The 26,829-nt window shown below is 37.4% G+C and overlaps 1 protein-coding gene and 1 non-coding gene across 4 annotated transcripts in view; one reads left to right on the forward strand and one right to left on the reverse strand.

Moving 5' to 3' along the window:
* The window catches only part of ZBTB44 (zinc finger and BTB domain containing 44), a 70,680-nt gene continuing 43,851 nt past the window's right edge, over nt 1–26,829 (reverse strand). For 2 of the 3 annotated variants that reach the window (XM_024756842.1, XM_024756843.1), the window contains exons 3-6: nt 13,370–13,454; nt 10,794–10,957; nt 9,152–9,452; nt 1–7,372 (exon numbers count right to left, since the gene is read on the reverse strand). In XM_024756842.1, coding sequence (XP_024612610.1) covers nt 7,090–7,372; nt 9,152–9,452; nt 10,794–10,957; nt 13,370–13,454 — 833 coding nt within the window. In that variant the 3' untranslated portion in view covers nt 1–7,089. The remainder of the gene's footprint in view (nt 7,373–9,151; nt 9,453–10,793; nt 10,958–13,369; nt 13,455–26,829) is intronic. The other variant, XM_024756844.1, reaches the window with a different exon arrangement.
* On the forward strand, nt 19,852–19,923 carry TRNAG-CCC (transfer RNA glycine (anticodon CCC)). Its single transcript has one exon. It is a non-coding gene; the product is annotated as a tRNA-Gly (tRNA).

Consider the following 26,829-nt stretch of genomic DNA (forward strand, 5'->3'; position numbering starts at 1 on the left):
TAAAGCATTAATAAGATATTTTAATGAAGGGTCGGGGTCGGGGGGGGGGGAACCAAACAAACCTTAGTCTTATGTTTCTATTCAAAGACACTCAAAACTATTTTTTTCCCTGCCCGTCCCGTCTAACTGCAACTTTATTTGTGACCATGTAATAAAGGCTGGTTTAAAGTTTTTGTTTTTAAAAAAGTTTAAACCTTTTAAAAAAAGATTAAACAACCAAGCTAGCAAAAAGTACTCAATACATACTTTCCTTATATCAAACAAGCTAATATTTCAGTACAATGTAACTATACAGAATATATACGATACACATATATTCACAAAGCAAACACTACAGGCTCAGAACATATTTGAAAAAACATGATATTCACAGTGATTACAATAACTCTAAAAATGATTGTAACATTGAAACGGCACTTAGTATACAAAAAAGTCACAAAAATATATATATGTATGTAGTCACCAAGAACTATGGTTCCTGTAAAGTACTCATAGCCAGATACTAGTATATAAAATGTGAAGTTCTGACACTGTATACATTTTTAGGAAATAAAACAAATCCAAAACCATTTTTGTTACTGTTGAAAGTCAAACATGCCAAATAACTTAGCTATGGCCACTGTAACCAAGTAAAGCCAAACTTGAAGGAGATGATAACTGGATACAAAGCTGGTGAACTTGGGCCTGTCACAGGTAAGAAAGTTGTACTGGTTCTAGGAGAGGGTAGAAGACGTGACAACACCCTTCCACATGATTTAATTCACATTTCTTCCCCAGCATCACCTTCCCTCCCCCAAGGGTTTCACCAAATGCCACTGCCCAAAAAGAATCATAATGCTGTAACTAGCAAGATAAAAGTTTCTCCCAAACTTCCTTGATGTTGGGCTATAGGTGAATTTAAAAGCATGCGTTCATTGGCTAAACAGGACCGCCAGTCACCCATCTGGAAGACTGTGGTACGTACACTCCTTCCTCCTAGGCTGGTTGTACTAGAAAGTACTCCAGTTTTTGAATAGAGCCGGATTTATATGTTAGCTCTGTAAAATATTGAGCTACTATAGCAGCAAATACAAAATTACAGAAACTAAAACAATTTTATTTAAAAATTGATTTCTGTTACATCAAAACAATTTTTTTTCCCTTCACGTCTGTTTCCTTGAATCAGACATTAATTTCTTCTATCACTGAATTATGGTCTATTGTCTCAGATCGACTTTTCATTATGCTGCTGTGGAAAAAGACAAGTTCAAATCCTGGAAAGTTTACATTTACTCTTAAAAATGGGAATACAGGATATTTAAAGTAAAAAAAAAAGTCTGTTCTAAAAGTATCTCTCACAAATATATATATTTAAATATTAAAATAGGCTACCTAGGATTTTTATAAAATGGCTTTTGAAAAGATAGCAGAGGCACAAAGAAGCCATATACTATCTTCCAATTGGACATAAGGTGCCACAAGGGTGCCCTACAAAGAGGCAGGCAATCTCTATCTGATGCAACAGCAGGCACCAGCAACAACAGAAAAATCAAATATATTACTGGGACCTGGATTGAAATCAAATTTTACTCTACAAGAGACTGTTGTCTTTTTAAAAAATATCTTGAAATATAAGCATTAGAAGCCATCACTTTGTATAAGGAAGAAAATGAATAAAGTTTATGATCTCACTCCTGATCACCTGATGGCATTCATTTCAGGCACCTGAAAGATGAACAGCAGTGTAACTTTCAGTAATTTAGTGGACCACTCTCAGTATGAGAGACTTTACATAGCATTTGTCAACTTGAAAACTGATAACTGAAATAAAAGAAAGCTCTTAGAGAAAACACAATTATAACCTAATCATAGAAAAGGTTCTTTCTAGAAAAAGCAGGTGTTTCTAGGAACTGCAAGAAAGGCTTCCCAGCTTTAAATGAACACAGCATCCACTAATACCAAGGAAACAGCATGTGTCAGAGGAGATGACGGCTCCTCTTAATGTAGGGAAGACTGATCCTTCCTCAGCAGATGATGTACTCTGGTAACCTGAACATTCGTTTACAGGGTGATTTTTAAACCTGTTTAATCGAATAATGAAATCTGGATATGGTTAGACCGGTATTTGGGAAAACAGGGACAATTTAATAAAAGTCACGACACTGTAGAACCTCAAACCATCAAGCAGCAATTTTATCAATAAATCATTACAATTGAGCCTAGGGCTTTAAGTTTACTCAGCAAAATCAGTCAGTTTAAAAGAGAAAGGCAATCATCAAAGAATCAGATTTTATAAACCAGGCACTTCAAACGGAAATTTAAAAATTTTAAGTCTTTAAAAATTTTTTTTAAAAGTTTTTTGTTTTCAACCAATGGTCTGAACCCTTAAATTCTTCGAAAAACTATTATGTACAGAAGAACCTTGGTATTAGTTGGAACTGGCCTGGCCCCTATGCAGAGGGAGCTATATAACCGAAGTAGCATATACACTTGAAGGCAGTCTCAATTTTTGGATACTGCCAAGTTGAGATGCCAGTAACATCATCTCCTGACATCTCTGCAGAGGCTATCTGTAAAGATATGGAACTATTACTTTTTTTTAATCATAAAAATATAATCACTATGATGTAGTAGAAATATCTGTGTCAAGTATGAAGTTAAAAAAAAAAGTACAACTATGATGTCACTAAGAGTCTTCATCCCATAATCTGACATAGGCTTAACTCCCCATTAATAAATCTCAACATATTTATAATCTAAAAATGAAATACCCATAGACTGTCTGCTCCTTAGTTGAACCTGGAAATTGGTTCAACTCTACTTCATTGTTAATGTGAACCATTATTGCTTTTGGCAAATTAGTCTTGCTGAGGACCTTCCAAATAAAAATACCCTATGGTCACCAACATGTTGTCAAGCAAAAATGACACTGAAAGATAAAAAAGGGTATAGGCAAAATACGGAATAACTTAAATTTTGACGATTTGAGCCTAAAGCCTGGGAGGAGTATGCTTAGCTATAAATATTCCTCATAGACATGGTTAATGTAATTGAGCACCCCCCATTCTGTACCACTGATTTAGAAAAGAAAATCTTGTTTGTATACATGCTTCTCTCAGTAACTTTCAAAAGCTAAATATATTATAAATAAATCATCTTATGTCAATAACTTACACTGAAAACCACATTTCCTACCTTTTAGCAACTTTGGGTCGCTTCCAGATGTGAACTTTACTAGTTTTTTCCCTCCCAATTAATATTAATAACTAGAAAACTATTCTCCCTCACTTAGTTGTATACTCCAGAGCTTCACATTTTCGAGACAGGTGAAAATAGAGTAAGTGCCACACAAAAGTTTTAATTCTCTTCATCAATTCCTTAAATCTCAAAGCCCTTTCGGGTACAATATTATAATTTTAGGATTGTTCATTCATCAAGTAATAAGAAGAATTCTCTCCATGTGGTATACTAGTACCAACTGCCACTACCTTATAAAGTAATGTATTTCTCAGGGGCTACGAAGCTAAAAGAAACTAAACCATGATCTGAGAATCTTCAGAATAAAAGCCACTAAGCTAGATAACTCGTCTCTATTTAGATTAAGTATGAGAATAAAAAATAATAAGAGATAAAATAAAAGACCGAAAAGACTTAATACAACTTCCAAAGGCTCCCAGGGAACCACTTACACATCCGGAGAGACTGGCTCAGTAGTTAGAAGGTAACAGAGTTACCAACGATAAGTATATTAGATGTGCTGGCTGGTTCATTCCACTTGGTAACGTATTTTAACAAAATGGAAGTTTTTTTTGTTTTGAAAACCGAAGGGCATGTGTCATAACATGGAACCAGAATGGTTGCTGAAATGTTAAAATGTAAGAATGAATGAAGCTATTTAAACACTTTAGTACACTTCCGCATCACTGAAAGTGAGAACTTTAAAAACTGGCAATGTAACTAAATATATAACTAATTATTTAAAATGAAAATTAAGAAGGTTACTTTAAATTCAAAGTAAGAAATATCCATTTAAATACATTTGTGGGTGATAACTCCATCTGCATCCCTTTCTCGAACTTAAAATTCAAAAAAATGAAAACAAGTATTAATGCTTTCGTTTCTGAATTAGTACAATCACTGACATGCTAGATGCTTCCACTGTTAGAATACACCCTTAAAAATGGAAAGAATGACTGCAGGAGCTGTAATATCCAGTATCACAGCAAACATCTTTGCTCATTTCTAAAGTATGTATATCATACCTATTTGGTAGCTTTAAAATGAAAAATAAATGCTTTTCTTACATAAAATACTTGGTTTAAAAAGGCAATTTATCTTGCATCCTAAAATTTAAGCCCTTTAACAAAGTTACCCCTCCTTGGGCCTTTCAGAAAGATAGCTATGCTAAAGTATTCTAAACTGGAATTTTTTTTATGTTTAGTTATACTGGTAATTTCTAATGGATGAGATAATATAACTGGCTTTCATCTCTCTGCAATGTTTTCCATATATTCTGGTAAAAATTATACATCCAGGCATCCTTCTCTTAGAGGAATTTTAAATAAATCTAAATAGCACTATATACAATTATCCCTCATAGCTTAGTTTCCTAAAACAGATCCATAAGCTAAGTATCCTTAAACTGTGTATCAAGAAAAATGTAGAGCCTCACTGAAATAGAAAAAAAAGGACTCTGTTTATATCACATGTTAAGTACTAGTTAGTTACCTGTATTGATAAGATTTGGGGAGCAGACAACCAACAATCGGCATTTTCACAGTAGATTCAAATGTTTCATAAAACTTGGAAATCTGTATAATTTGTAATTACCAATGAAAATCTAAAGTTTCCATTTGGGAAAAAATAGCCAGTGATGGTGGTCAATCCTACATTCTGAGAACACAGAACACCTCAGAGCTGCCAAAACTGTGTAGGACTCTCTTAATACAAAATTCTCAGGACGGGGGTGTGCTAAAACACTTTCAACCCACAAATCTCCAAATGGTTCTGATATATTTCTTCTCATTAACCCTATTTCTTTCCTCCTTTTCTTCCTTCCTTCTTCTTCTTTTTTAAAAAAATAACTCTGGGCAACAATGACTCCTGATCATAATTTTACCGATTCTTTGTTTTCTCCATTAAGATTTTAAAATTAACTTTTGAGATTTATCTACTGGTAGGCATAACAGTTTCCAAAGGATCTATATTACATTAAAAATAAAAATTCCTGACCTTTCCAGCTGAGACACAGCAGTACCGCTATTAGTATCACAGTCTGTTGAAGAAAGTAATTCAACCTATTAGTAAAGAAGCATAAATAATGGGAGGCCATCATAATCTGTGCATGTTGATTTTCCTGAAGGTACTATACCTATGTTTGGGAGCAAAGAGGAAACAACAGGTTCATGAGTGAGAAAAGGAGTTGGAAACAAGTTAAAAATAGCAGAATATTCAAACAGACAGAAAGAACATTAGCCTAAAAAAAATCTTCAATGAGTTCACTTTCCCTTCCTTTACATTTGTAGGGGATAAAAGAAGTTACAGAATTAGCCAATTAAAAAAAAAATGAAACAAATCACTATAACTCAGAAAAATTTTATTATTAACGACTAGCACCCAGACAAAACTGAGATCTTGTGTTTTGAATAAGAAACTGTATTTTCTTTTTCTAACCTAATCAGGTGTTTTCATAATTATTAAACTTTGGGTATATACATAGAAAAAAAGAGTTACTCAAAAGATCATTGTTCATGGACTCATGAATATTTAGGATCAAGGTCAGTGATGCTTTAATGGCACCAGGTAAAAACGTATATTCCAGTCTAGAGTATCATATATATTTCAACTATAAACCACGAAGTTCCTTTCTTTTCTTTTCTTTTTTTAGCAGCAAGAGGTAACAGTCATTAATTTAAGGTTTTTAGTTTTTCTTTAGTCTTAAAAATCCTTTTTTCCCCAAATAGATTTGAGTCGTAGATCATCATTTTACAGACTCTCCTCTACTTCTACATTATTGCTTACATTGCGTAAAAACTACCCTAACTGCTTTTAATATGACATTTGGCAATGTCTTAAAATATTTTGGAATAAGGACCATTTATCACTGTCATATGGGTATTTTGTAAACAATCGCAGTTGGGTTAAGAATATAGCCTTAACAGAGAATTCTTTATTTTGTCCAAAACAGCAGAATAAAAACATCCTCAACAATACACAAACCTATGTATAAAATATAGAACATCTCCAGTATATCTCCTTTTCATGGGATCATGCCAAGTATAGGCAAGAGAAAACTGATTTAGGCAATGACCCAATTAGCCAGGCATTAACATTCAAAGACCAGGTAAACAGTAATTTTATCCAGAAAAGCAGTATGAAAGAGTTCCTATGAAGCCGATTCACACACTATATTCTCTGTTCCTGGTCATTTCACGCACAAGTTGACTATCCTTAACCATGGTTCTTCGCCTTCTTTCACAGAAGAAAGATTATTTGGAGGAGTGGTACTATAAAGGTACAGGGAATACCTATCCCAATACCAAATTTTCACCATGAAAAATTATAGTGACAAAGCTTAAAAAAAAAAAACAAAACACAAAACACGTGGGATTTCAGAAGTATATACCCTAATAATTTTTAAGAAAGCTCACTATAAATACTTCCAAAAACAACAGGCTTTACAAAAGACTGTACAATATCCTGTGTATAGGAGTAAACATCTATTCAGGCCATCTGCCAGATTCGTTCTGTAATATGTCTCTGGTGTACGCTTTCATTTCAGGAAGGTCAATAATCATCTGATTTCTTCTTGACCTAGTGCTCTGTTGTTAGCCTACTCCTGATAATGGAAGAGGAAACTGATACCAGTTTTAAGTCAGCTGGTTCTCCTTAAGTCTCAGGGTTTCTATTGTATTTCAACACCGTGTTACTGTGCACTTACAGAAGCAATCTCTCAGTCATGAAAAATAAAACATCAGTTGCAGAACTTACAAGTAAAAAGGGAAATTCTTGCCCAAACCCTTTTTTGCTTAAAAAGTTAAATTAAATTCAAATGTACAAGACCAAGCACAGGCACTTTCCAAAAATCAAAAATGAAGCCAAACCATGAAATTACTCAATAGTTACAGAAGACAGCTCTGATTTTGGGGGGTCCTCTCTGGTTGCCTCGGCACAAGCACTGGTCTTTGGCTGCCCTGGCATTTCCTCCTCTTTTTCTGTCAGCCCACCAAGAGACCCCAAGGGAAAAGTGCTTTCACAATTCTGGGTCGAGGAGACCTGTGAAATTACAGGCATCTGGACAGAGGAGTTGTTTTCAAAACTGTGTTCTCCAAGATCATACTGAACAAGGGTCTCTTCTTGCTCCTGGTTTAAGTAGTCCGGTACTAGGAAATCACTAGGTAAGAGGCAAAGGATGAAACAGGGAGTTAATTTTCAAGCCAGTAATAAATAAGACACAATACAAAGACCTGATTTGTAAAACAAGGTTGGGATTTTTCATTTCTCTAATTTTTGAATGAAGATTAGAACTCAGGAATTTTCAACTTCTAAACTTTCCTAAATATATGAACCAAAACCATCCATTAGAACCAAAGTATACCAAATCTCCCTACCACCAAGAGAGATATGATTATCACCTTCAGTGTCACTCTGGACACCTAAACAGCCTTGCTTGTTCTATGTAGAAGAGTTTTTGTATACAAAACAGACGGAAATAGCATGTTCATTTAAACAAAGATCATTTGAATAACTTATGCGTAACCTTTCTTGGATTATACACTAATTATAAGGTACATAAACCTAGCTTTTTATTACTTCCTGGATATAAATTAGTTAAGAAACTAAATCCTCAGGCATAAGTGACCTTTTATATAATCTACTATATAAAGAAATGTAAAAAACTACTTAGATGCTTGATTTAAATCTTTACAGTTAAACAAAAAAAAACTTCATTACACTTTATAATGTCAATAACTAATATACTTAAGGTTATTTTATAATCTGTCCACTATTAATTTAAAAAACCGAAGTCTGCTCATCTGCAGAGCAATTTAAGATGTCCTATGTTATATTTTCTAAAAAGTGTTCAGGTGTTAAACAAGCGTAGAGGATAGAGGGCTCAGTACAGGGAAGATATAGAAAACAGGCGTGGTTAACTGGGACACTATTTTAGTCCGGAACAAAGTTTGTTATGTCATGTATAATCTAGGTTTAGTGATATGATAACCAGACACCCAGAGTTAGAAATGATTACATTAAACAAAATGTCTGGCTTGAAGAGAAAACAAAATCTATGCAGGAATAATTTACTGAAAAATACGATTTAAAAAATGAAGGCAGTTAAAAATTTAAGATTTGATTTTATGAGAAACTAAGAATTCCTACAGATGTACAATTCTGATAAAGTATTAAAAACAGACAACAGAATTTTATATCTAGAGGAGACCTTAGAAATCATCTTTAAAGCTTACATTTTATCTTTCTCTACGTTTCAAGCTTCTTCATCTGTAAAGTGACGTGTTAAATCATAACACTAGTTAGTGGCAGAGCTAGAACTAGAACCTGATCCTTGGATACCCAATAAATCAGAAAGGTAACTCTGTTATAAGTTTTTTATATTAAAAGCATGGAGCTCTAAACTGAAAAAAAGGAAAACTTCATTTGATGTAAATTATCATATCCATTAGTTCTACACCATAGCTGGTGTAGAATTTTCTCTCTTATTATTTAAAGAAAAAAGAGAGAAGTGGTCAAGAATTTAATTAACATCCAAAGAGTCTGAAGTAATCCACTATCACTAAATATCATCTGACACGGTAAATTCTCCAATAAGGTCTATTTTAAAATGTACTACAGAATTACTTTAACCTTGTATTTAAAAAAACAACAACAAAAACCCACAAAAAAACCAAAACAAGCTGGTAAGTAGTCTACTTCTGTAGGAAAAGATTTCTAATGCCAACTATAAATGTATTTAAAATTGTTTATACTTAGAAGGATCAGCAAAATTTGATCAGATCAGGAGATCAGAGCATTACTGGATAGTGGGAATTTAAAAGGCATGTGACTGATTAGCTGGCAACCTGATAAAAAAAACACAGCAGGCTGCCCTAAAAGCAGGAAAAGAGAGTTTAGAAAGCAGTTTTCCTGGTTCGGTTTTTGTTGTGCGCCTCACCTGCTCTGGAAGTAGTTTGCTAGCTCTGACGCTTCATGGTTCAGACTCCTCAGGTGCACGATTAAATTTCCAGAGTTGGTGAACATGGCGCCACATGTTTTGCACTCGTAAATCCGAGGCTTGCGGATAATGTGCCGGGAAACCCTCATGTGGTGTTTATATTCCCCGAAGGAAGTGAAAGTGGCACTACATATCTGGCACCGGAAACAGCGTTTACCTTCATGCTTTAGGCGATGCATCTTTAGCGAGTAAGCCCTGGTGAACTTTTTCCCACAGCGGTCACACTGAAATGGTTTAATTCCTATAAAATAAAGCAAAACAAAATATTATCTAAAAACAAAATAAGTGGAAATGTCATAAACCTCACAGACTTCTGAACTGTAATTCTGTAGCAAGAGATAATCTGAAAAGACAAAAATCATCAGCAAAAATGAGTTCCAAACTCAGTATCTCAGAAAAGGTACAGAACATCTAAGAAGTCACTAGTGCTTGAAAAAAGAAAGCGAGAAAGAAAGGCACCATGGGGTGGGGGTAATTGAGGTAATATATACTCCAATGGATTTTTGAACGCTTCCAAATCTTGTATTTTATAGACTTCAAAACACAATTTAACCAGAGTATTTAAGCAGAGCCCAAATCTTCACAAAAGATTACTTCATTTCATTCAAGTAGTGAGGTTTATATTGAGAAGATGTGAAAATGATCAGTACCTACTCTTCATTTCCTATCTCAAGAGAAAAATGAGAAGAAAAAAGGGAAATTCTAACATCTCTGAACATAATTAGTGATTACAACAGAACTACTTGATTGAGTTTTTGGGTATTTAATGTAATAGTGATGGAAAAAATATGTAGAAATTAATATATGAAATATAAAGTATATTAATGGTCCCTTCCAATTCATTATCACAGTTTTAGCAAATAAAATTTCAAAACCCTTCAAAACATCATCCATTGATTCAACAAAGTCATAGGGAATTAGTGTTAGCACAGGGAGTGTTAGACCTATCTAAGTGAGATAGTTATACAGCTGAGAATAGCGGTAAAGATTTCTTATTAGAGGTCAGTGTTCTATGTGCAAGAATTTTACTGCCTTTACGTGAACACTTAACTTAAATTTCAAATATGTTTTACACATCATTTATCCAAAATCTCTTTTACACCAAAAAAAATACTACAAGGCTGACTAATCAGGGCACAGAGAAATTTAGGATTGTACAATTAAAATTAAATTATTGTTATTAATTTTTAAAAACTTTTTATTTGGAAATAATTATAAATTTAGAGAAGTTACAAGAATAGTACAAAGAACACCAATATATACCCTGTTAACCCCATTTGCTTTACTGTATATATTTGTGCTTTTCTCCCTCATACATATACACACATGCATCTGATATCCTTTTCATTTACATATTACACCCAACCCATGTCTTAATGAGAATAATGATGCCTGTAAGCAAATACATTTCTGACACTGCACCAATTCAGCAATGGACCTATGTTTATCTGTTCTCACTAGACTTCCCAGAGATAAAACTTTTTTCTAACTCAAAAGCATCTGTTTACTGTTTTTAACTGAAATTTCAAAATAAAATGTTTTGGAGTGCTCATTTATGCCACAATAGGGATGATGACATTACCTGAGTGGATGAGCATGTGCTGTTTCAGGTTCTGAATACGGGTGAATCGCACCCCACACGTTGGACACTGAAAAGGTCTATCTGGACCATTTGGGCTTGGCCGTTCTGTGCTGCTGGTGGAAGGAGCAATGTAGAGTTGGTAGGGATACTGAACGTTTTCCAACCTACAAAACAGACCAAAGAAGGCAACCAGGCTCTGATTTTTAAGTTCAATAAACATTTCTGCACAACTTTAAATGAACAACAACAACCAAACACTTTAAGACTTTTTGAAGCAGTTTAAAAGTTAGATTACAAGTTTCATTTATAACAAAAGGAGAAACAATGTTATCGTCCAGAATGTCAAGTATCTTAAGTTAAGCAAGGTCGTATGACCAAGCACATATCAGAAACGATTTTACTTTAGGTAGCCTTAATCTCTCTACTACTTTCCTTCCTACTACTGCTTTAATTCAGGCCCTCATCAATAGACGGCTGAATTAATAACTCCTTCTCTTTAGCCCCACACCCCTTTAACCCATCCTCACTGTTTCACAGTGATCTCTCTGATTAAATCAGTCCCCTGATAAAAATCCTGCGATGGTTCACGGTCATCTTCAGAGTGAAGGCAGACGAGACTCCACATGATCTGGGTCTGTGTACTCTTCCAGCCTCATTTCTTGTCATACTCCCCAAACATACCCACACCAAGCAGTTCCTCCTTAACAGTTCTCTCTCAGTGCTGTGCTTTCATATATTTAACTTCCTTCACGTGCCTAGATGACACACCCAGCCGTTTTATGAAATGTACCCAAGAAGTTACCTCCTCCTCCCGAAAGCCTTCTTCGACTCATCAGTGGTTTAGGCAGGTACCCTCCTATGCAGAGCAACCGACCCCTCTGCAGATGACTCATGATTATCTGCTTACTTGTCTGTCTTTAACCTCTTCCCCCTCCCCCAAAGTTGGCTTGATCTCTTTGAGGGTAAAGGGTTATTACGTTTCATCTCAATATGCCCACCACTCAGCACAGTATCTAGTATAGAACAGACAACCTCATTAACGTTTGAAATTAAGGAATCTAGGCATATTTCCATTTGTTTACACCTTCATTAACATATTCAAATGACTCTGGTTCATAACCTGCTGCATCAGGTTTAGCTATTCAAGAACAATAAACCTTGTTTGAGTTCTTTGAATACTTCAAGTTTTCAACAAATATACTTTTTAAGTCTGTCCCGGACTCTAAGAGGAGGAGTTAATTCAGTGAAGTCTATATTCAGTGGTCAGAGACAGACAATAAACACTCGAGAAAATGATCAGAACAGAGAATTAAAACAGAAGTGATCAGAGTGATCAGTGTTTTACTTTAGACTGGTGGTCAGGAAAATCTTCCTTGAGAACTGACACTTAGACAGTGATCTGAAGATTCAGGAAAGAGTGAGCAATGTGGAAATTAGGGGAGAAAGCATTTCAGGCAGAGTAAAGGCCCTAAAATGGCAGATAGGCCCCAAAGCCAGAACAAATATGGACTAGAAATACTCTAGGAACTGAAAGAAGGTCAGTGTGGCTGGATATGGTATGCAAGGAGGAGTATGGTCTGAAGGAAGTCCTATCAGGTAGGCCTGTAAAGGCATAGTGAGGAGTTTAGATTTTAAGTGTGAATCTACTGGGGAATTTTAAGAATCTGCTACTTAGAACAGCAACATAATCTGACTTAATTTAAAAAACAAAATCATTCTGGCTGCTACATGGAGAATGACTGGAGTAAGGGAGAATGAAATCAGGGGCCAGTTGAAGGTTACTGTAGTGAAGGCAAAAGATGGTGGTGACCTGGGCTGGGGTGGCAGTAGCAGAGCTGAAGGAGAAGTGGACTGAGAAGTATATTTTGGATGCAGAGCTGACAGGACTTGCTTAAAGATTAAATATGGTGGTGGGAGGTGAGGGAAAGAAGGATCAAGTATAATTCCCAGAGACAATGCTTGGAAAACTGGGGGGATGATGGCACTGTTCACCGAGACAGGAGGACTGGAGGAGCAGGTCTGAGGGGAGGGAAAGGCTAGAGTCTGTCTTGGCCATATATTAAGTCTTGGCCCTGCTATGTCTATGTGAAAATTATCAAGCAGGAAGGGTCAATGTGAAGATAATGACTTGGGAACCATGAGTATATAGATAAGGGTTTGATCAACTTTTTTGGTAGCAGGTCAGATGTAATTATTTTTGGCTTTGCACACCACATGATCTGTTTCAACCATTCAACTCTGCCATCCACAGACAATATGTAAACAAATGAGCATGTCTGTGTTCCAATAAAACTTGATCTACAAATAAAGGTGGTGGCTGGAATTGGCCTGTGGTCCACAGCCTGCCAACCCCTAATATAGATACTATTTAAAGCAACTGGGCTGGGAAGTCTTGGAAATGCCAAAAAAAAACCCTTGTGCTATAAGTTGTCTAATTTATGTGGCTACCTGATGACTAAAAAATATACTAAAGGGAGGTCACAATAAACTTTTATATAATTCCCAGATAGAATGCTTGGGTTTAGAGTCACAAGCACAGCCCTTATAAGAAAACCATGTACTGTGTTAGTACTAACCGATCATCATCATCGGCGTGAGCACTGGTGCTAGAAGTGCTCTGAAGTGTAGGTAACCCTTCAGTGACGCCTTCATCTACTGAACCTGTGAATAAAAAAGACAGCTGTCAATACTTTGGTGTAATAAATAAAGCCAAGATATAAATTGTAAGCTGTGTCTCCAAGCCTCTGAACAGATTATCTAATGTATATACCCTGAATTACCAGTCAGAAGTAGTAGTGTTCTATAACTTTTTAACTTTTGTTTAATTTTTACATTTTATTTTATTATTTGGCTGCATCGGGTCTTAGCTGCGGCACACGGGGTCTTCATTGTGACATGTGGGATCTTTTGTTGCGGTGCACGGACTCAGTAGTTGTGGCACGTGGGCTTAGTTGCCCTGCAGCAAGTGGGATCTGGATTGAACACACATCCCCTGCATTGGAAGGCAGATTCTTAACCACTGGACCACCAGGTTAAGTCCCTACTTTTAATTAAACGTTTATGTGATTTCAAAAAAATCACATGTGAAACAACAGCCTTATATCACTACTTAAATTCTTTCAAGAGTATTTCTTTGATATAAATTTTAGAAAGTAGAGCAATTCAAATGTAAACTAAACAAACATTCACATAAAATTAAGTAATGTTGTAACAATCATTTAAGGAAGCACTAACAAGTTTTGTTTTTTAAAACTTATTTTATTGTGACATACAACTTACTTGTTGTACACACAACTTCCACATAGAATGAGAAAGACAGCTGTAAGGTGAACATCTGTGAAACCTCCTCACAACCCCCTAAAACCCTGGCAGCATCCTGAAAGTTCCCATTACCCTTCTCTGATCACAAACCCCTCCTTCCAGGAGGCAACCATCAGCATCCTCTTTCATGGTTATCATCTTTTTCCTTTTCTTCTTATCCTGCTTCTTTTTATTTATTTTTTATTTCCATTTGTTTTTGGCTGTGCTGTTCCACTTGCTGGATCTTCCCCCAACCAGGGACCGAACCCGCGCCCTCGGCAGTGAAAGTGCAGAGTCCTAACCACTGGACCGCCAGGAAATCCCCTCCCCCTTCCTTTTAAAAAGTAATTTTACCTCAAATGCATATTTCCATAAACTAGGGGTTGTTTTATGCTACAACACAGCTGAACACCATCGAGGGTTGCTTTCACTCCAGTGGCAGAGTGGAGCAAGTGAGCTTGGGACAGAAGTCAAGTCTAAAATATTTACTATCACGCCCTCACCACGAAGAGTACACAAGAGTACATACCATTTAATGGTGTCTGGTTTAAACTTTACATAAAATGAGTCACACTGTATGTATTCTTATGTCTTGCTTCTTTCTTTCAATATTGTGGACTTATCCATGTTGTTACATGTAAATGAAGTTAGATATTTATTCATCATCTATCCAATTCACTCTTTTTTTTTTTTTTTTTTTTTTTTTGGTAACCCTATCCAATTCACTCTTGATGGACAGTTTCAGGCTACTATGAGCAACACTGCTGGGAATATTCTTTTTTGTTGTTGCTGTTCCTGACCAGGGATTGAGAACGCATGCCCCCTGCAGTGGAAGCGCAGAGCCCTAACCACTGGACCGCTGCTGTGCATATATTCAAGTAACAATGCACATACACATGCTTTTTTTTCTAGGGTATCTATATCAGGAATGGACTTGCTTGGTCATAGAATATGTATTTTTTTAACTTCAGGTATTTATTGAACCCCTCTTCTGTGACATGCCTGTTCAAGTCTTGCTATTGAGTTGTCCTTTTTATCATGAGTTCTTTTCATGTTTCGGATACAAAATCTTTGTAGGTAAAAGATGTTACAAATATTTTCCCCTCTTACATGGCTTGTCTTTTTACATTTTCTTTTGATGACCAAAAAATTTATATTTTAATTGAACTGATCAGTCTTTTCCTTTATGGTTATGGCTTTCAGAGCTTGTTTTTAAAAATCCTTCCCTATCTCAAATTACCTTATGAAAGATTTAGGTTTTGCCCTTGGCACTTGGGTCTTTTCTTTAACACACCTGGAGTTGATTTTGTGATGGAACACAGTTACTGGAAAGTCTGTCTTTTCTCCTCTGCTCTGCAGTGCTCTAAAAGCATGGGTCTGTTTCTGGGTTCTCTACTAGTTCCCTCTGCTTGTCTGTACTTGCATGAATGCCACACTTTAGTTATTGTAGCTTTATAATAAATCTTGATTTGAGGTGGATCAAATCCTCTCACCTTGTTCATTTGCTCCCTGAACATCTTGGCTATTCCTGGCCCTTCGCATTTTTTACATTTTAGAATCAACCTGTTGAATATAAACGATAATAATCATTCCATTTCCCCCTTTCTATTAGTTTGGAAATTACAGTCTTTTCCTATTCACTTTACTGGTTGCTTTGGAAATTAGACACATACTTAACCAAGTCTAAAAACTTTTCCTTCCTCATGGACAACAGAAGGATCTTACAACATTTTCATTTCCCATATACACCCATTCTTCAATTTACAAATTATTGCCTGACGTTTTACTTCTTTGTTTTGATAAAGCCCCTACTCTTTCATATAAGCAATGTTTGTCCACATCTGTTCACATGTTTACCTTTCTTTGCTCTTCATTCTCTTGTGTATATTAAACCTTCCATCTGTGTTCATTTCACTTCTACCTGTAGTCTATCCTTAAACATTTCTTTAATGATGATATATTGCTGAATTCTGTTTTTCTTTGAGAATGTCTTATCTCCATTCTTGAAAGATATTTTCACTGTGTGTAGACATCTGGATTGGTAGTTATTTCCTTCAGCATATTGAGGATATCATTTCACTGGTTTCTAACATTATTTAAAAGTCAGATATTCTTCTGAAGGTAATCTGTCATTAATTTTTTTTCCCAGAATTTTCTCTATAATGTGTCTAGGTTCATGTTTCTTTTCATCTTTTCCCAGTTTGGAATTTGCTGGCCTCTTATCTATGGACTGTTGTCTTTCGTAGATTCTGGAAAATTCTCAGCCATTCTCTCCTCTCCTTTTAGGACTTCCATCATACCTATGTTTGTACCATCCATAACCCTTACCCTCTTTTACATCTATAGGCTCTACCACTGTCTGTGTGATGGTTAATGTATGTGTCAATGTACTGGGCTAAGGGGTGACCAGAGGGCTGGTAAAATGTAATTTCTGGGTGTGTCTGTGAGGGTGTTTCCAGAGAAATTAGCATTTAAATTGGTAGACTTTGTAAGGAAGATCATCTTCACCAATTGCAGGTGGGTATCATCCAGTCTGGTGATGGCCTGAACAGAACAAAAAGGTGAAAGAAGGGCAAATTTGCTCTCTGCTTGAGCTGGGACATCCATCTTCTCCTGCTCTTGAACATCAGCACTTCTGGTTCTTGGGCCTTTGGACTTGGACTGGGATTTTGGACACTAAGAGGCCAGCAGTTCCCAGGCCTTCGGATTTGGGCTGGAACCACACAACCGACTTTCCTGGCCTCCACCTGGCAGACAGCAGATTATGGAATTTCTAACCCTCCAAAATCATGTGAGTGAATCCCTCTGAATGTATATCTATATATATGTCCTACTGGTTCTGTTTCTCTGGAGAACCCTAATAGTTTCTCTCTCTGTGCAGCACTCAGGTGATTTCTTCTAATTTATCTTCTGATTCACCAATTCTCTCTTCTGCTGAAATCCCATCTGCTGCCAGAATGTTTGATATCCATGTTTCGTGCGTGCTCTGGTTGTTCTGACAGTGATTACTGCCCTTGAAAATGATTTGCAGGGGACTGATTTGCTAAGGGGAGGATGAACATACCCTCTTCCAGAGAAGCTTTCTGTTCGCCTCTGCCAGGTTCCTAGAGGGCAGGCCCTGTCTAACCCAATTCACTGTTTGAGATTCACTGGCCTACCCATGCAAGGAGTAAGCAGGATGTAAATCTGCAGGAGGCTGGTCTGTGCCCACCACTTCTCAGGAGTGTGTTTTTCCCCCTTTTCCCTTTTCATCTCTTAGTTGGCCCACTGCCAAGGCAGCTGTTTCTAGAGTCCCCTGTGGAGTCTGGAGGAAGGGGAGCAGGTTGAGTCCTAGTGCTTAATGCGTGGGGCAACTTCTTTAAGACTTCACAGCTTTCATATGCTCTGGGTCGACCTCTTTTTCCCTCACTCTTCGACTTGATGAACCAAAGCCCTCTTGTGTTTTGGCAAATGTCTTACGTAAAAACTGGTTTTAGTGCTCTGATATGTACTTACCTCTCTGCATCAGACTCCCCCCTAAAATTAACCTGGCAGTTCCCTAACCATCTTTTCAAATACTTTAAAAGGTGACTTAAAATAAAAAGATCACGTTGTTTTCAGTGGGAGGGTAGATCCAACCAGCCTCGCCTGTTCTCATCAGGTACTGAACCTGGCCAATGTCTTTATGGCGTGCGAATAAGCTGTGCTGCCCCAAGTGAACAAACGAGCCTCTGTGGCTGTGCAGTCCTTACGGCCAGCACTCTTCTGGTTGCAGTATTTTAATGAAAGCTAAAAGGTACTAACTGTAACAGTTGTACAACACCATATACATGTGAACGTTTAATAAATATCATCTGTTAACAGATACACAGGATGAAACTTCCTCCCAGTGAAAATTTTGAATCCGATACTTCAGTTTTCCCCCTTGGAACACTTGAATTTGCTGACATTAGGAACCGATTACATTTTCTACTTAAGTAAAATTTTCCAAAAAACTAACCGAATCCCTTTTAAGGCATCCAAGCTTACTTTATTAAATAATTTGCACTAGAAAATGTGTGACAGTTGTATTTTGCCTTGACTTCTTAAATAAATAATACTAAATATAATTCTTTTCTTGTTTCTTGATGACTCACGGTAATCATCAAGAACACCAATTGTTATACTGTGTTCTAATACACTGATAGAGGTTTTTTTTTTTTTTTTTTGCGGTATGCGGGCCTCTCACTGTTGTGGCCTCTCCTGTTGCGGAGCACAGGCTCCGGACGCGCAGGCTCAGCGGCCATGGCTCACGGGCCCAGCCGCTCCGCGGCATGTGGGATCTTCCCGGACCAGGGCACGAACCCATGTCCCCTGCATCAGCAGGCAGACTTTCAACCACTGCACCACCAGGGAAGCCCTGATAGAGGTTTTTGAAAGGAGACAAGACCCTATGCGTTTACATTCATCCCTAACTGCACCTCTATTCCTCCTGTCCCCTTACCCCCATCTCGCCCTTACTGGTGTGTGTTTGGCATTCCTGTGCATGCCTTTTCTTTTCTTATTCCCTTACTATCAAGAAACATTTATGCTTTTCCCCTATGCCTATTTATCCAACTTATTCCTGATCCTTCTCATTTGTTTTTAAACCAGATGTGGGTTGGAGGACCAGATAATGTTGCATTTTGCTTAAGAAAGAGCTGTTCACTTGACAATATCTTCCCACTGTCACTTTTTTCCTTAAAGAGGGAACTAAACACTAACATTTCAATCTGTCCTAGGATTAAAAACTGGAAAAATCCCGGTATTTGGATCTGGTCACCATGGACACACAAAAATCTACTTTATAGTATTCTGCAGTTCTTCAGAACGCAGGCAACATTAAAGCTTATAGGTAAAGGCTTGCAAAAAAGGCCTGGAGGTGTGATTAGGGCAGGCCAGGAAGACTGATCTAACTGAAATTTCACCATCAAGTAAACTGTAATACTTTTAGGAGGGAGTGGGGTCATGGTGAGGTGGAAATGAAACCCACTGTGCTTTGGATTGATTCTGGGGTTACCAGGAGTCTGCTTAAAAGGCTGGTCAAAAAGAACTAAAATGGAGTACGAGACATATCTAGCAGATGGTCCCTCTTAAATCTATTTCCATTCTAAAATATCTAAACCTTGGCCTCTAGATCCCTAATCTGATGGATAGAAAGCATGGAAAGTAAAACAAAGGGTACTCTCTTCTAGTCCATGGCACATTAAATGTGCCAAAAGCTAAAAATAAAAACAACACCAAGCTAAATTAAGAGTTAAAACAGACTTTTAGAAATCTATCCATACTGTGGACATTATAACACATAGTGTTATATCACTTATGTAACCATCAGCACAAATAAATCTTGTAAACTTTTTCCTGAGATGGTGGTTTCTGCCCATGACGGCACAAGTAACCATATTAATTGGAATTTTAATTGAACTGATTTAATAGCAGGCTATACCAGCAATTTTACTTTGCTGAGGTGATAGTGATGTTTCTTAAATTATTAAAATGAAGTTTCCGGGCTTCCCTGGTGGCGCAGTGGTTGAGAGTCCAACTGCAGATGCAGGGGACACGGGTTTGTGCCCCGGTCTGGGAGGATCCCACATGCCGCGGAGCGGCTGGGTCCGTGAGCCATGGCTGCTGGGCCTGTGCATCCGGAGCCTGTGCTCCGCAGCAGGAGAGGCCACAACAGTGAGAGGCCTGCGTACCGCAAAAAAAAAAAAGAAAAAAAAAAAATGAAGTTTCCTTTCTAAACTATAGGGATTCTGGGACTTCCCTGGTGGTCCAGTGGGTAAGACTCTGCACTCCCAATGCAGGGGCCCAGGTTCGATCCCTGGTCAGGGAACTGGATCCTGCATGCCGCAACTAAAAGAGCCCGAATGCCACAACTAAAAGAGCCCGAATGCTGCAACTAAAGATCCTGCGTGCTGCAACTAAGATCCAGCACAGCCAAATAAATAAATAAATAAATATTAAATAAATAAAAAAAACTATAGGGATTCTGCTCTCAGTGGTATGAGGACTAAGAATTCTGAATAGAACCCTCTCTCTTATACAACAGTAAAGCGGATTTATAGACACAATCAGCTTTGCATGTTAAGGGCTATTTTATCAAGAGAGAATCTACTCTCTTCCATCATTAAGGAGTGCTGTATGATAGCTTCTGTTCCATGAAACTGATTTCTGTTTTTGCTAACCGTTGTTTAAGTACTTAAGACACTTACAAAAACCCTTCTGGTGGTGAAAAATAATTACAGTGGTCCAGCCACCACTGAGCTTTTACCATGTTCCAGCCACAGTTCTATATGTTTTAAACACCTCATTTCATACTTGAGAAAGAGAAACTGGCCTGACACTGACACTTAGGAGTGGGCCTGGTATCCACAGCTAGGCCTAGTGTTTTCTGTTGGACATAAAACAATCTTGCAGAACACCAACATCAGACCCGATCACACTGGTCTCAAACACATAATTTTTTTTAAGCACAGACAAAAACAAGGTCACTGTGCAATCACAAAAGTACCACACCTCCCCTTTCTAGCTAATGGAAGTCCCTGCTGGCCTTAGGTTTACTTTGGTCTGCATTCCTAGATACTTGTTAAGATTCTCAGTCACAGAGTTATTTATGCTTTCCGACAACACCAGTCCCCGAGCAAATCCCACTTACTTGAATTGGATTGAACAAACAATCCTTTGTTCTTGCAGCTGTCCTGAAATCACGTAACACAAGCCCAAATCCTCTAATAAGTCCTTTCTAACACCCTCTTATTGAGAAGCCTGAAAGACCCCATGGTGTGTGATCTCCCACACTTCAAATGGGTACTGAACTCAACTTGTTTAACCAGGTATGCTCCTGGTGGCCTCTGGCCACAGCGCATTGGCAGAAATGAAGGGCTCATCAAGATTTGGCTGAAGGTCTTTCTGCCTTGCACTGGGAACCTCGACAACAGAGTGCATATCTAAAAGTCCTTCTGAGGCGCAACCTGCCTCTGGCTGGTAGGTAAGTTCATGCCTAAGTGAGCTCAAATATTTCACTGAAGACTTTCAGTGTTGGGCTTATTTTGCTTTCCTAGAAAAAGGTCTTTGGGGAATATTTTGTTTATCCAGTTGGACTTGTCATTGTTCCCTGACAAAACTGTTTTCTGGCCTTCTAACACCTGCTCCTATGATCTATCTATCTAGTGTTGACTCTTGTCTACAAGAGAAATACACTGTAATGAGAGGATGGACAGAGACCAGACTGGTCCATCTGAACTGGCCCTGGAGGCTGACTTCAGAAGATCTCCGACTGGCAAAAACATTTCAAAACTTTACAAGGTATGACATATATGAGCCTTGAAAATATAACAGAAAGTGACAGAAGTCAGTCAGAAAAGACTACACAGTGCATACTCCCATTTATATGAAATGTCCAGAACAGGCAAATCTATACAGTATATTAGTAGTTGCCTAGGGATAGGGGTAGGACTAGAAGAGAGGCATTGTTAAGGGGTACAGGGTTTCTTTTCGGGGGGATAATTACACAACTCTGTGAATATACTAAAAACCACTATAGTATACACTTTAAATGGGCGACTTTTATGATATGTAAGTTGTATTTCAATAAAGATGTTTAAAAAAACCTTATTAGGACTTGACTTCAATTTTCTCTTTGTGTGAACTGCTTTGCTTAGTTTCAAATGCCCAGAACCAGGAGGCTTCGTCTGGTCCCTGGTCCCTGGCCTCTGCAACTGGAAATAAAAAGTTACACAAGCATTATTCTTATGGACCACTGCAGTTCTCATGAGTCATCTCAATCTGAAACTGCATCTCTTCCAGGCCAAACATCTGTTTCCTTCATGTTTTCTCCATAATCCTAACGCGTTACACTTATCTCTCAATTGACTCAATTTCACCAAGGACAATTTGGAATTGGAAGTAGCCATTTTGCAGGGAGCTTCCGACATGAACAAGATTGTCCATCTGAGATACATCAATATTGTACCAACACTGGGGCAGGGATTTCAAGAGCTACCCCCATGGGTACTTCCAGTGTATGGCCTTCCCAGCGATGACACAACCTTGATAAGACAAAGATAGGAACCAAGCATTGATGTACATCTTTAAACACCTCCAAATGAGCTATGAGTTTGTTTGACGATTGTTTATTTTTAGGGTAGATTGAGGCGTCCTCATGCTAAAGAGCTATGCTGTAACGGCAAAAGAAAAATTAATAGATTCTGTATTCCTGGTTGGGGAACTCCCAACTATTCTCAAGTAACAGGACCACACATTACACTGATGCTGCTCTGAAAGAACGCTATAAGCTGATCTTTTACTCAGACTCTCCGCTGTCCCCATCATCCATAAACTTCAAGAGAGAAATAAAGAGAACACATGAGATCTTAAAACTATACTTATCAAGGCACTTTAAAACCCTCTTAACTTCCACAGTCTTAAGTACTGCCAAGAGCCTTGATAGCAATAAGACAAATCATCTCTACGACCCACAAGTCGACTCCTTATGAGTTAATAGTAGGCTGCCTTTTTCAAGTGGGAATTTTGGTTTAAATCTTAGGTTCTACACGATCACCAACTGATACTACTACAATGATACCCCAGGTTTATCACAAACAGAGAAGAGCTTATGAATGATTTAAAATCTGGAGTTTTGGTTTTCTGGAAAAGATGCCACCAGAGAAAACTCTCCATTGATTATCAGTAGAAAGGAACTGATCAGATATTGTTAACAATGGATTCAGTGGTAACAGTTTGAGGTGGCATTCATTGGATTCATGTTTCCCAACTTAAAAGACACGTATCACACCCTTCCAACTCCTGTGCATCCATTCCTTCTAAGGAATTCTCCAGAAGACACTGACTTCAAAATGGACAGCTCCTACCCAAGACGACAAAATCAGATTAATTTTCTGATTCTTCAGTACTCTTTACTATTAATCTTGCCTATTAAAACCAATACGATCTTTCATCTTCATCCTATTGTTTCTGAACTCCTAAGATCTCCTTCTGCCACTTAAGGAAAAACAAAACTCTTGTACTTTCCCCCCCACCCCAGACCATAGTTACTAATCTGAATTTAACAGATTGCTGGATCTATTATCCTCTATCTGACCCTGCTGACAAAAACTTAATAACTGTTCTTTTAAGCACTACAGAAGGTAGATTCCCTTTTATAGGGAATATTATATCATATCCCAGGCTTCGGCCATAGAAAAATGGACCCTGACCTCAAATTAACATGTTTCTGCTGAAGTCATTACAATCCTAACAGCAAGACCTATTCAGTCAGAAAGACACTAATCCTGGGACCATCCTGATTATGATAGCCAGTTCGTTCTCTTCAGAGATACTTGAGCCTGGCTTGCAGGAACTATTTAACTCCACTTAAGGAATCTGTCCATTTTAAGGGACCAAAACTGGCTCACTCTTGCTGTAATGAATGATACTTACATTCCAATACGCCCACTACTAGGATACTACTTCTATGTTGGACATAGGGTTTACACATGCTCGCTGCACACTAACTCATTCTGTATATTTAAGTAACTGTTTGGGATTTTCAGGTATTAAAACCACCACCCCAACTTGTTCAACTACAGGTGTGTTCCTGGTGGTCTTGCTGGAGAGCACTGAAATACTTAATAGATAGGTAATACTACCATTACTTTATGGTTATGGAAACCTGGTGAGGTTCAGTGACTTGTTCAAAGTCACACATCTAGTAAGTGGCAGAAACTGGTAGCAGACTCCAAACCTGCCTGACTCCAAGTCCTGAATTTTTAATCATTATGCTATACTGCATATATGCTCAGTGTCGCAAATTCTTCCATCATTCTAACTGCTCACCTCGACAAGTTTTTTCACTATTCATACACAAACCGTCAAATTTCTCAACATCTTAACTGACCCTCATAACAGTCACTTCTCTTTTAACGGCAGATTTTAGAGTCTAGAAAAAAAACCCTGAATTTCTTTGTTAGCATAGTAAACTGTGGATTATCTCAAACTATTTTATCTTTGGTGTATACAGATAATCGAATACTTCAAGACAAATAATGAAGCCCTATCATGAAGTCCTTCTCACTTAAACAAATTTTCCTTAAACCATACCAGATATAGATGGCCAGCTTTTTGAGAAACAAGACCCAATCTAAACTTAGCAATTATTTCTCTCTTAAATTTTCTGTACTTATTGTATTTACTGGGAGTGTCAGATTTTATAACTTTTTGCTGGGCAACTGGCAATAAAAAGAACAGGTAAAATCTTATTTGAATGAATTTCATGAGTAATTAAATTATTATTTTAGAATTTCATAAGGAGTATTTTTTGTTTATTTGTTTTCTTTATAATGAGTATACTCAGTATTATACTCTCAGTCTCTAGAATGACAAACTACCTGCTATATATCATCTTTAATAAGTTAGTAAAATTAAGTACTCTTATGAAGTATTCTTATGGAATATGGGAAAAAAGTACCACACACATCTTCCTCTTCTCCCTCCTACATTTTTTCACTACTTAGTATACTTGAGGAATTTAACTTTTTCTGTAGGGCTTTATTTTAGTATACAGATTTGGAGTTAAGATAGGTTAGTTGAGAGTGATTAGTATATCTGCTATGAAGACAAGGGAAAAAAAACCCTAATTTGGATTATCTGATTATATGATATTCAGATCAGAGTTCTTTGTATGTCTGCTTTGTAACAGAACCTACATTTGTAATAGTATATATTGGAAAGGAAGTATTCTTATAAAACTGAAAGGTTTATTCTACTTATGCTCCTAACTTCTCTATTTAATCATGTTAATAATATAATAAAGGTAAAATGTGAACTGATTAGATATACTTGAGTGGTAAAATAAGGCTATTTCACATATTTAGTTAGAAAGATACTCAGTTAGATTAATATTTGGCTTCTAAGTTCTCAAATAATTAAAATAGTAATTACTTATTAGTTCATTATTCAGAAGGTACCAAGGTGTTTCCAAGATTAAACATGTTAGTAATTTAACAAAAACTTGGTCACATTGTCAAATAGCTAGGATCTCCTGCCATCAAATATATTACTGAGTGTGTGGTCACTTGAAAAGCACAAGTATCTTGTCCCAAATTTCGGAATATTATCTTTAGTAGGTATATGAGTAGAATTGTGTTCCCCCCCGACCCCCCCACCCAAGACATACTCAAGTCCTAACCCCTAGCACCTGTAAATACAGCCCTATTTGGAAATAGGGTCTCTGCAGATGTATCAAGTTAGATGAGGTCATACTGGAGTAGGGTGGGCCATAATCCAATGACTGGTGTCCTTAGAAGGGAGATGTGGTGCTGAAGCCAGAGACAGAGGGAAGGCCCCACAAAGATGGAAGCAGAAACTGGAGAGATGCAGCTACACGTTGAGGACTGTCAAGGAATGTTAGTAACTGTCAGAAGCTAGGAAGAAGCAAAGGATCCTCCCCTACAACCTTCCCTGCCAACACCATAATTTCAGACTTTTAGCCTTCTGAACTGTGAGGAAATAAATTTCTCTTGTTTTAAATCACCCAGTGTGTGGTGGCTGCTGTGACAGCCCTGGGAAACTCATATGGTGGATCAAAATCCAAGAAATTAACAAAGGTAAGGGGCCCTCCTGGTTCTCCAATCTTTGGGAGAAAACCTCTTTATTGATCTCTGTTGGGTTTTCTTCTCTCCCTGAACATAGATACTTCTCAAGGATCAGTTCTTTGGCTTTGGCTCTTACACACACATTTTCCTGTTGAGAGTCAATCTGTCACTACTAAAAGTCCTAAACTGGTAATCTCCAGTCTTGATCTCACCCACCCTGCCTTTCAACGGCTCTGTGGCATGTTGCCTGGTCATCACCCAAGCATGGTTCACACAGAACAAATCTTGCTGACTTACTCTTAAAACTGGGCTCCCACCTCCTCCCAATGATTTTTCATAGTAGTTATGGCATCTAATAGATTCCTATCGAGTGTACAATTACCGTTATTTTTTGTACCATTAAGAAAGAAAAAGTAACTGTAAAGATTATTAATTGCAAAACATATCTGAATTTAGAGATAATAAAATATGAAAAACTGTGACTTATAATCAATGAATATAATAAAATGTTATCAGTATTTTCCTAGTCATCCAGGTACCCTGACCCTCTTATTCCCTCAAACCACATATTCAATATCATCAGGTAGTAATGATTCTTCCTTTACAAAGTCTCTTAATACCCATTTTCTTTATAGTATTATGCTAAGCATCTTCATTCATACAAAGACAACTGTACTGTTACTGGTTTTTGGACTGTCTCTCCCCAGCCAACCCCCTATGAATTTGACCAATATCAAATTCATTTTCCTAAAATATCTGTAAATGTTTTATTTTTCATTCATTTAAGGTAGACTCTTTATTACCACTAGGATAAAACCCAAGCTTGCTTGGCCAAGCTGTGGTAGACACTGCTAGTTGCATACAATATCCATTCTCCTGTAATTTTGTGAGGCAGTTACATACCCAACTAATATACATGTATTCCCAGATTCCCTTGCAGCTAGGAAAGATGACGTGACATAAACTGGCAGAAGTTTTTTGGGGACTTCTAGGAACATTTTCCACACAAGAGTTACCCCTTTCTAAAATATGAGGCTAAAGATGAAGCAAAAATCTTATATGAAGCAATAAATATATGGATGACAAACTAAGGATGGTGGATTATAAAAATATAAGGGGCCTAGGTCACTGTAGAGCCACTCTACCAG

This window comes from Neophocaena asiaeorientalis, unplaced genomic scaffold (genome assembly GCF_003031525.2).
Source record: "Neophocaena asiaeorientalis asiaeorientalis breed wild unplaced genomic scaffold, Neophocaena_asiaeorientalis_V1.1 scaffold424, whole genome shotgun sequence".
In the NCBI taxonomy this organism is placed as follows: Eukaryota; Metazoa; Chordata; class Mammalia; order Artiodactyla; family Phocoenidae; genus Neophocaena; species Neophocaena asiaeorientalis.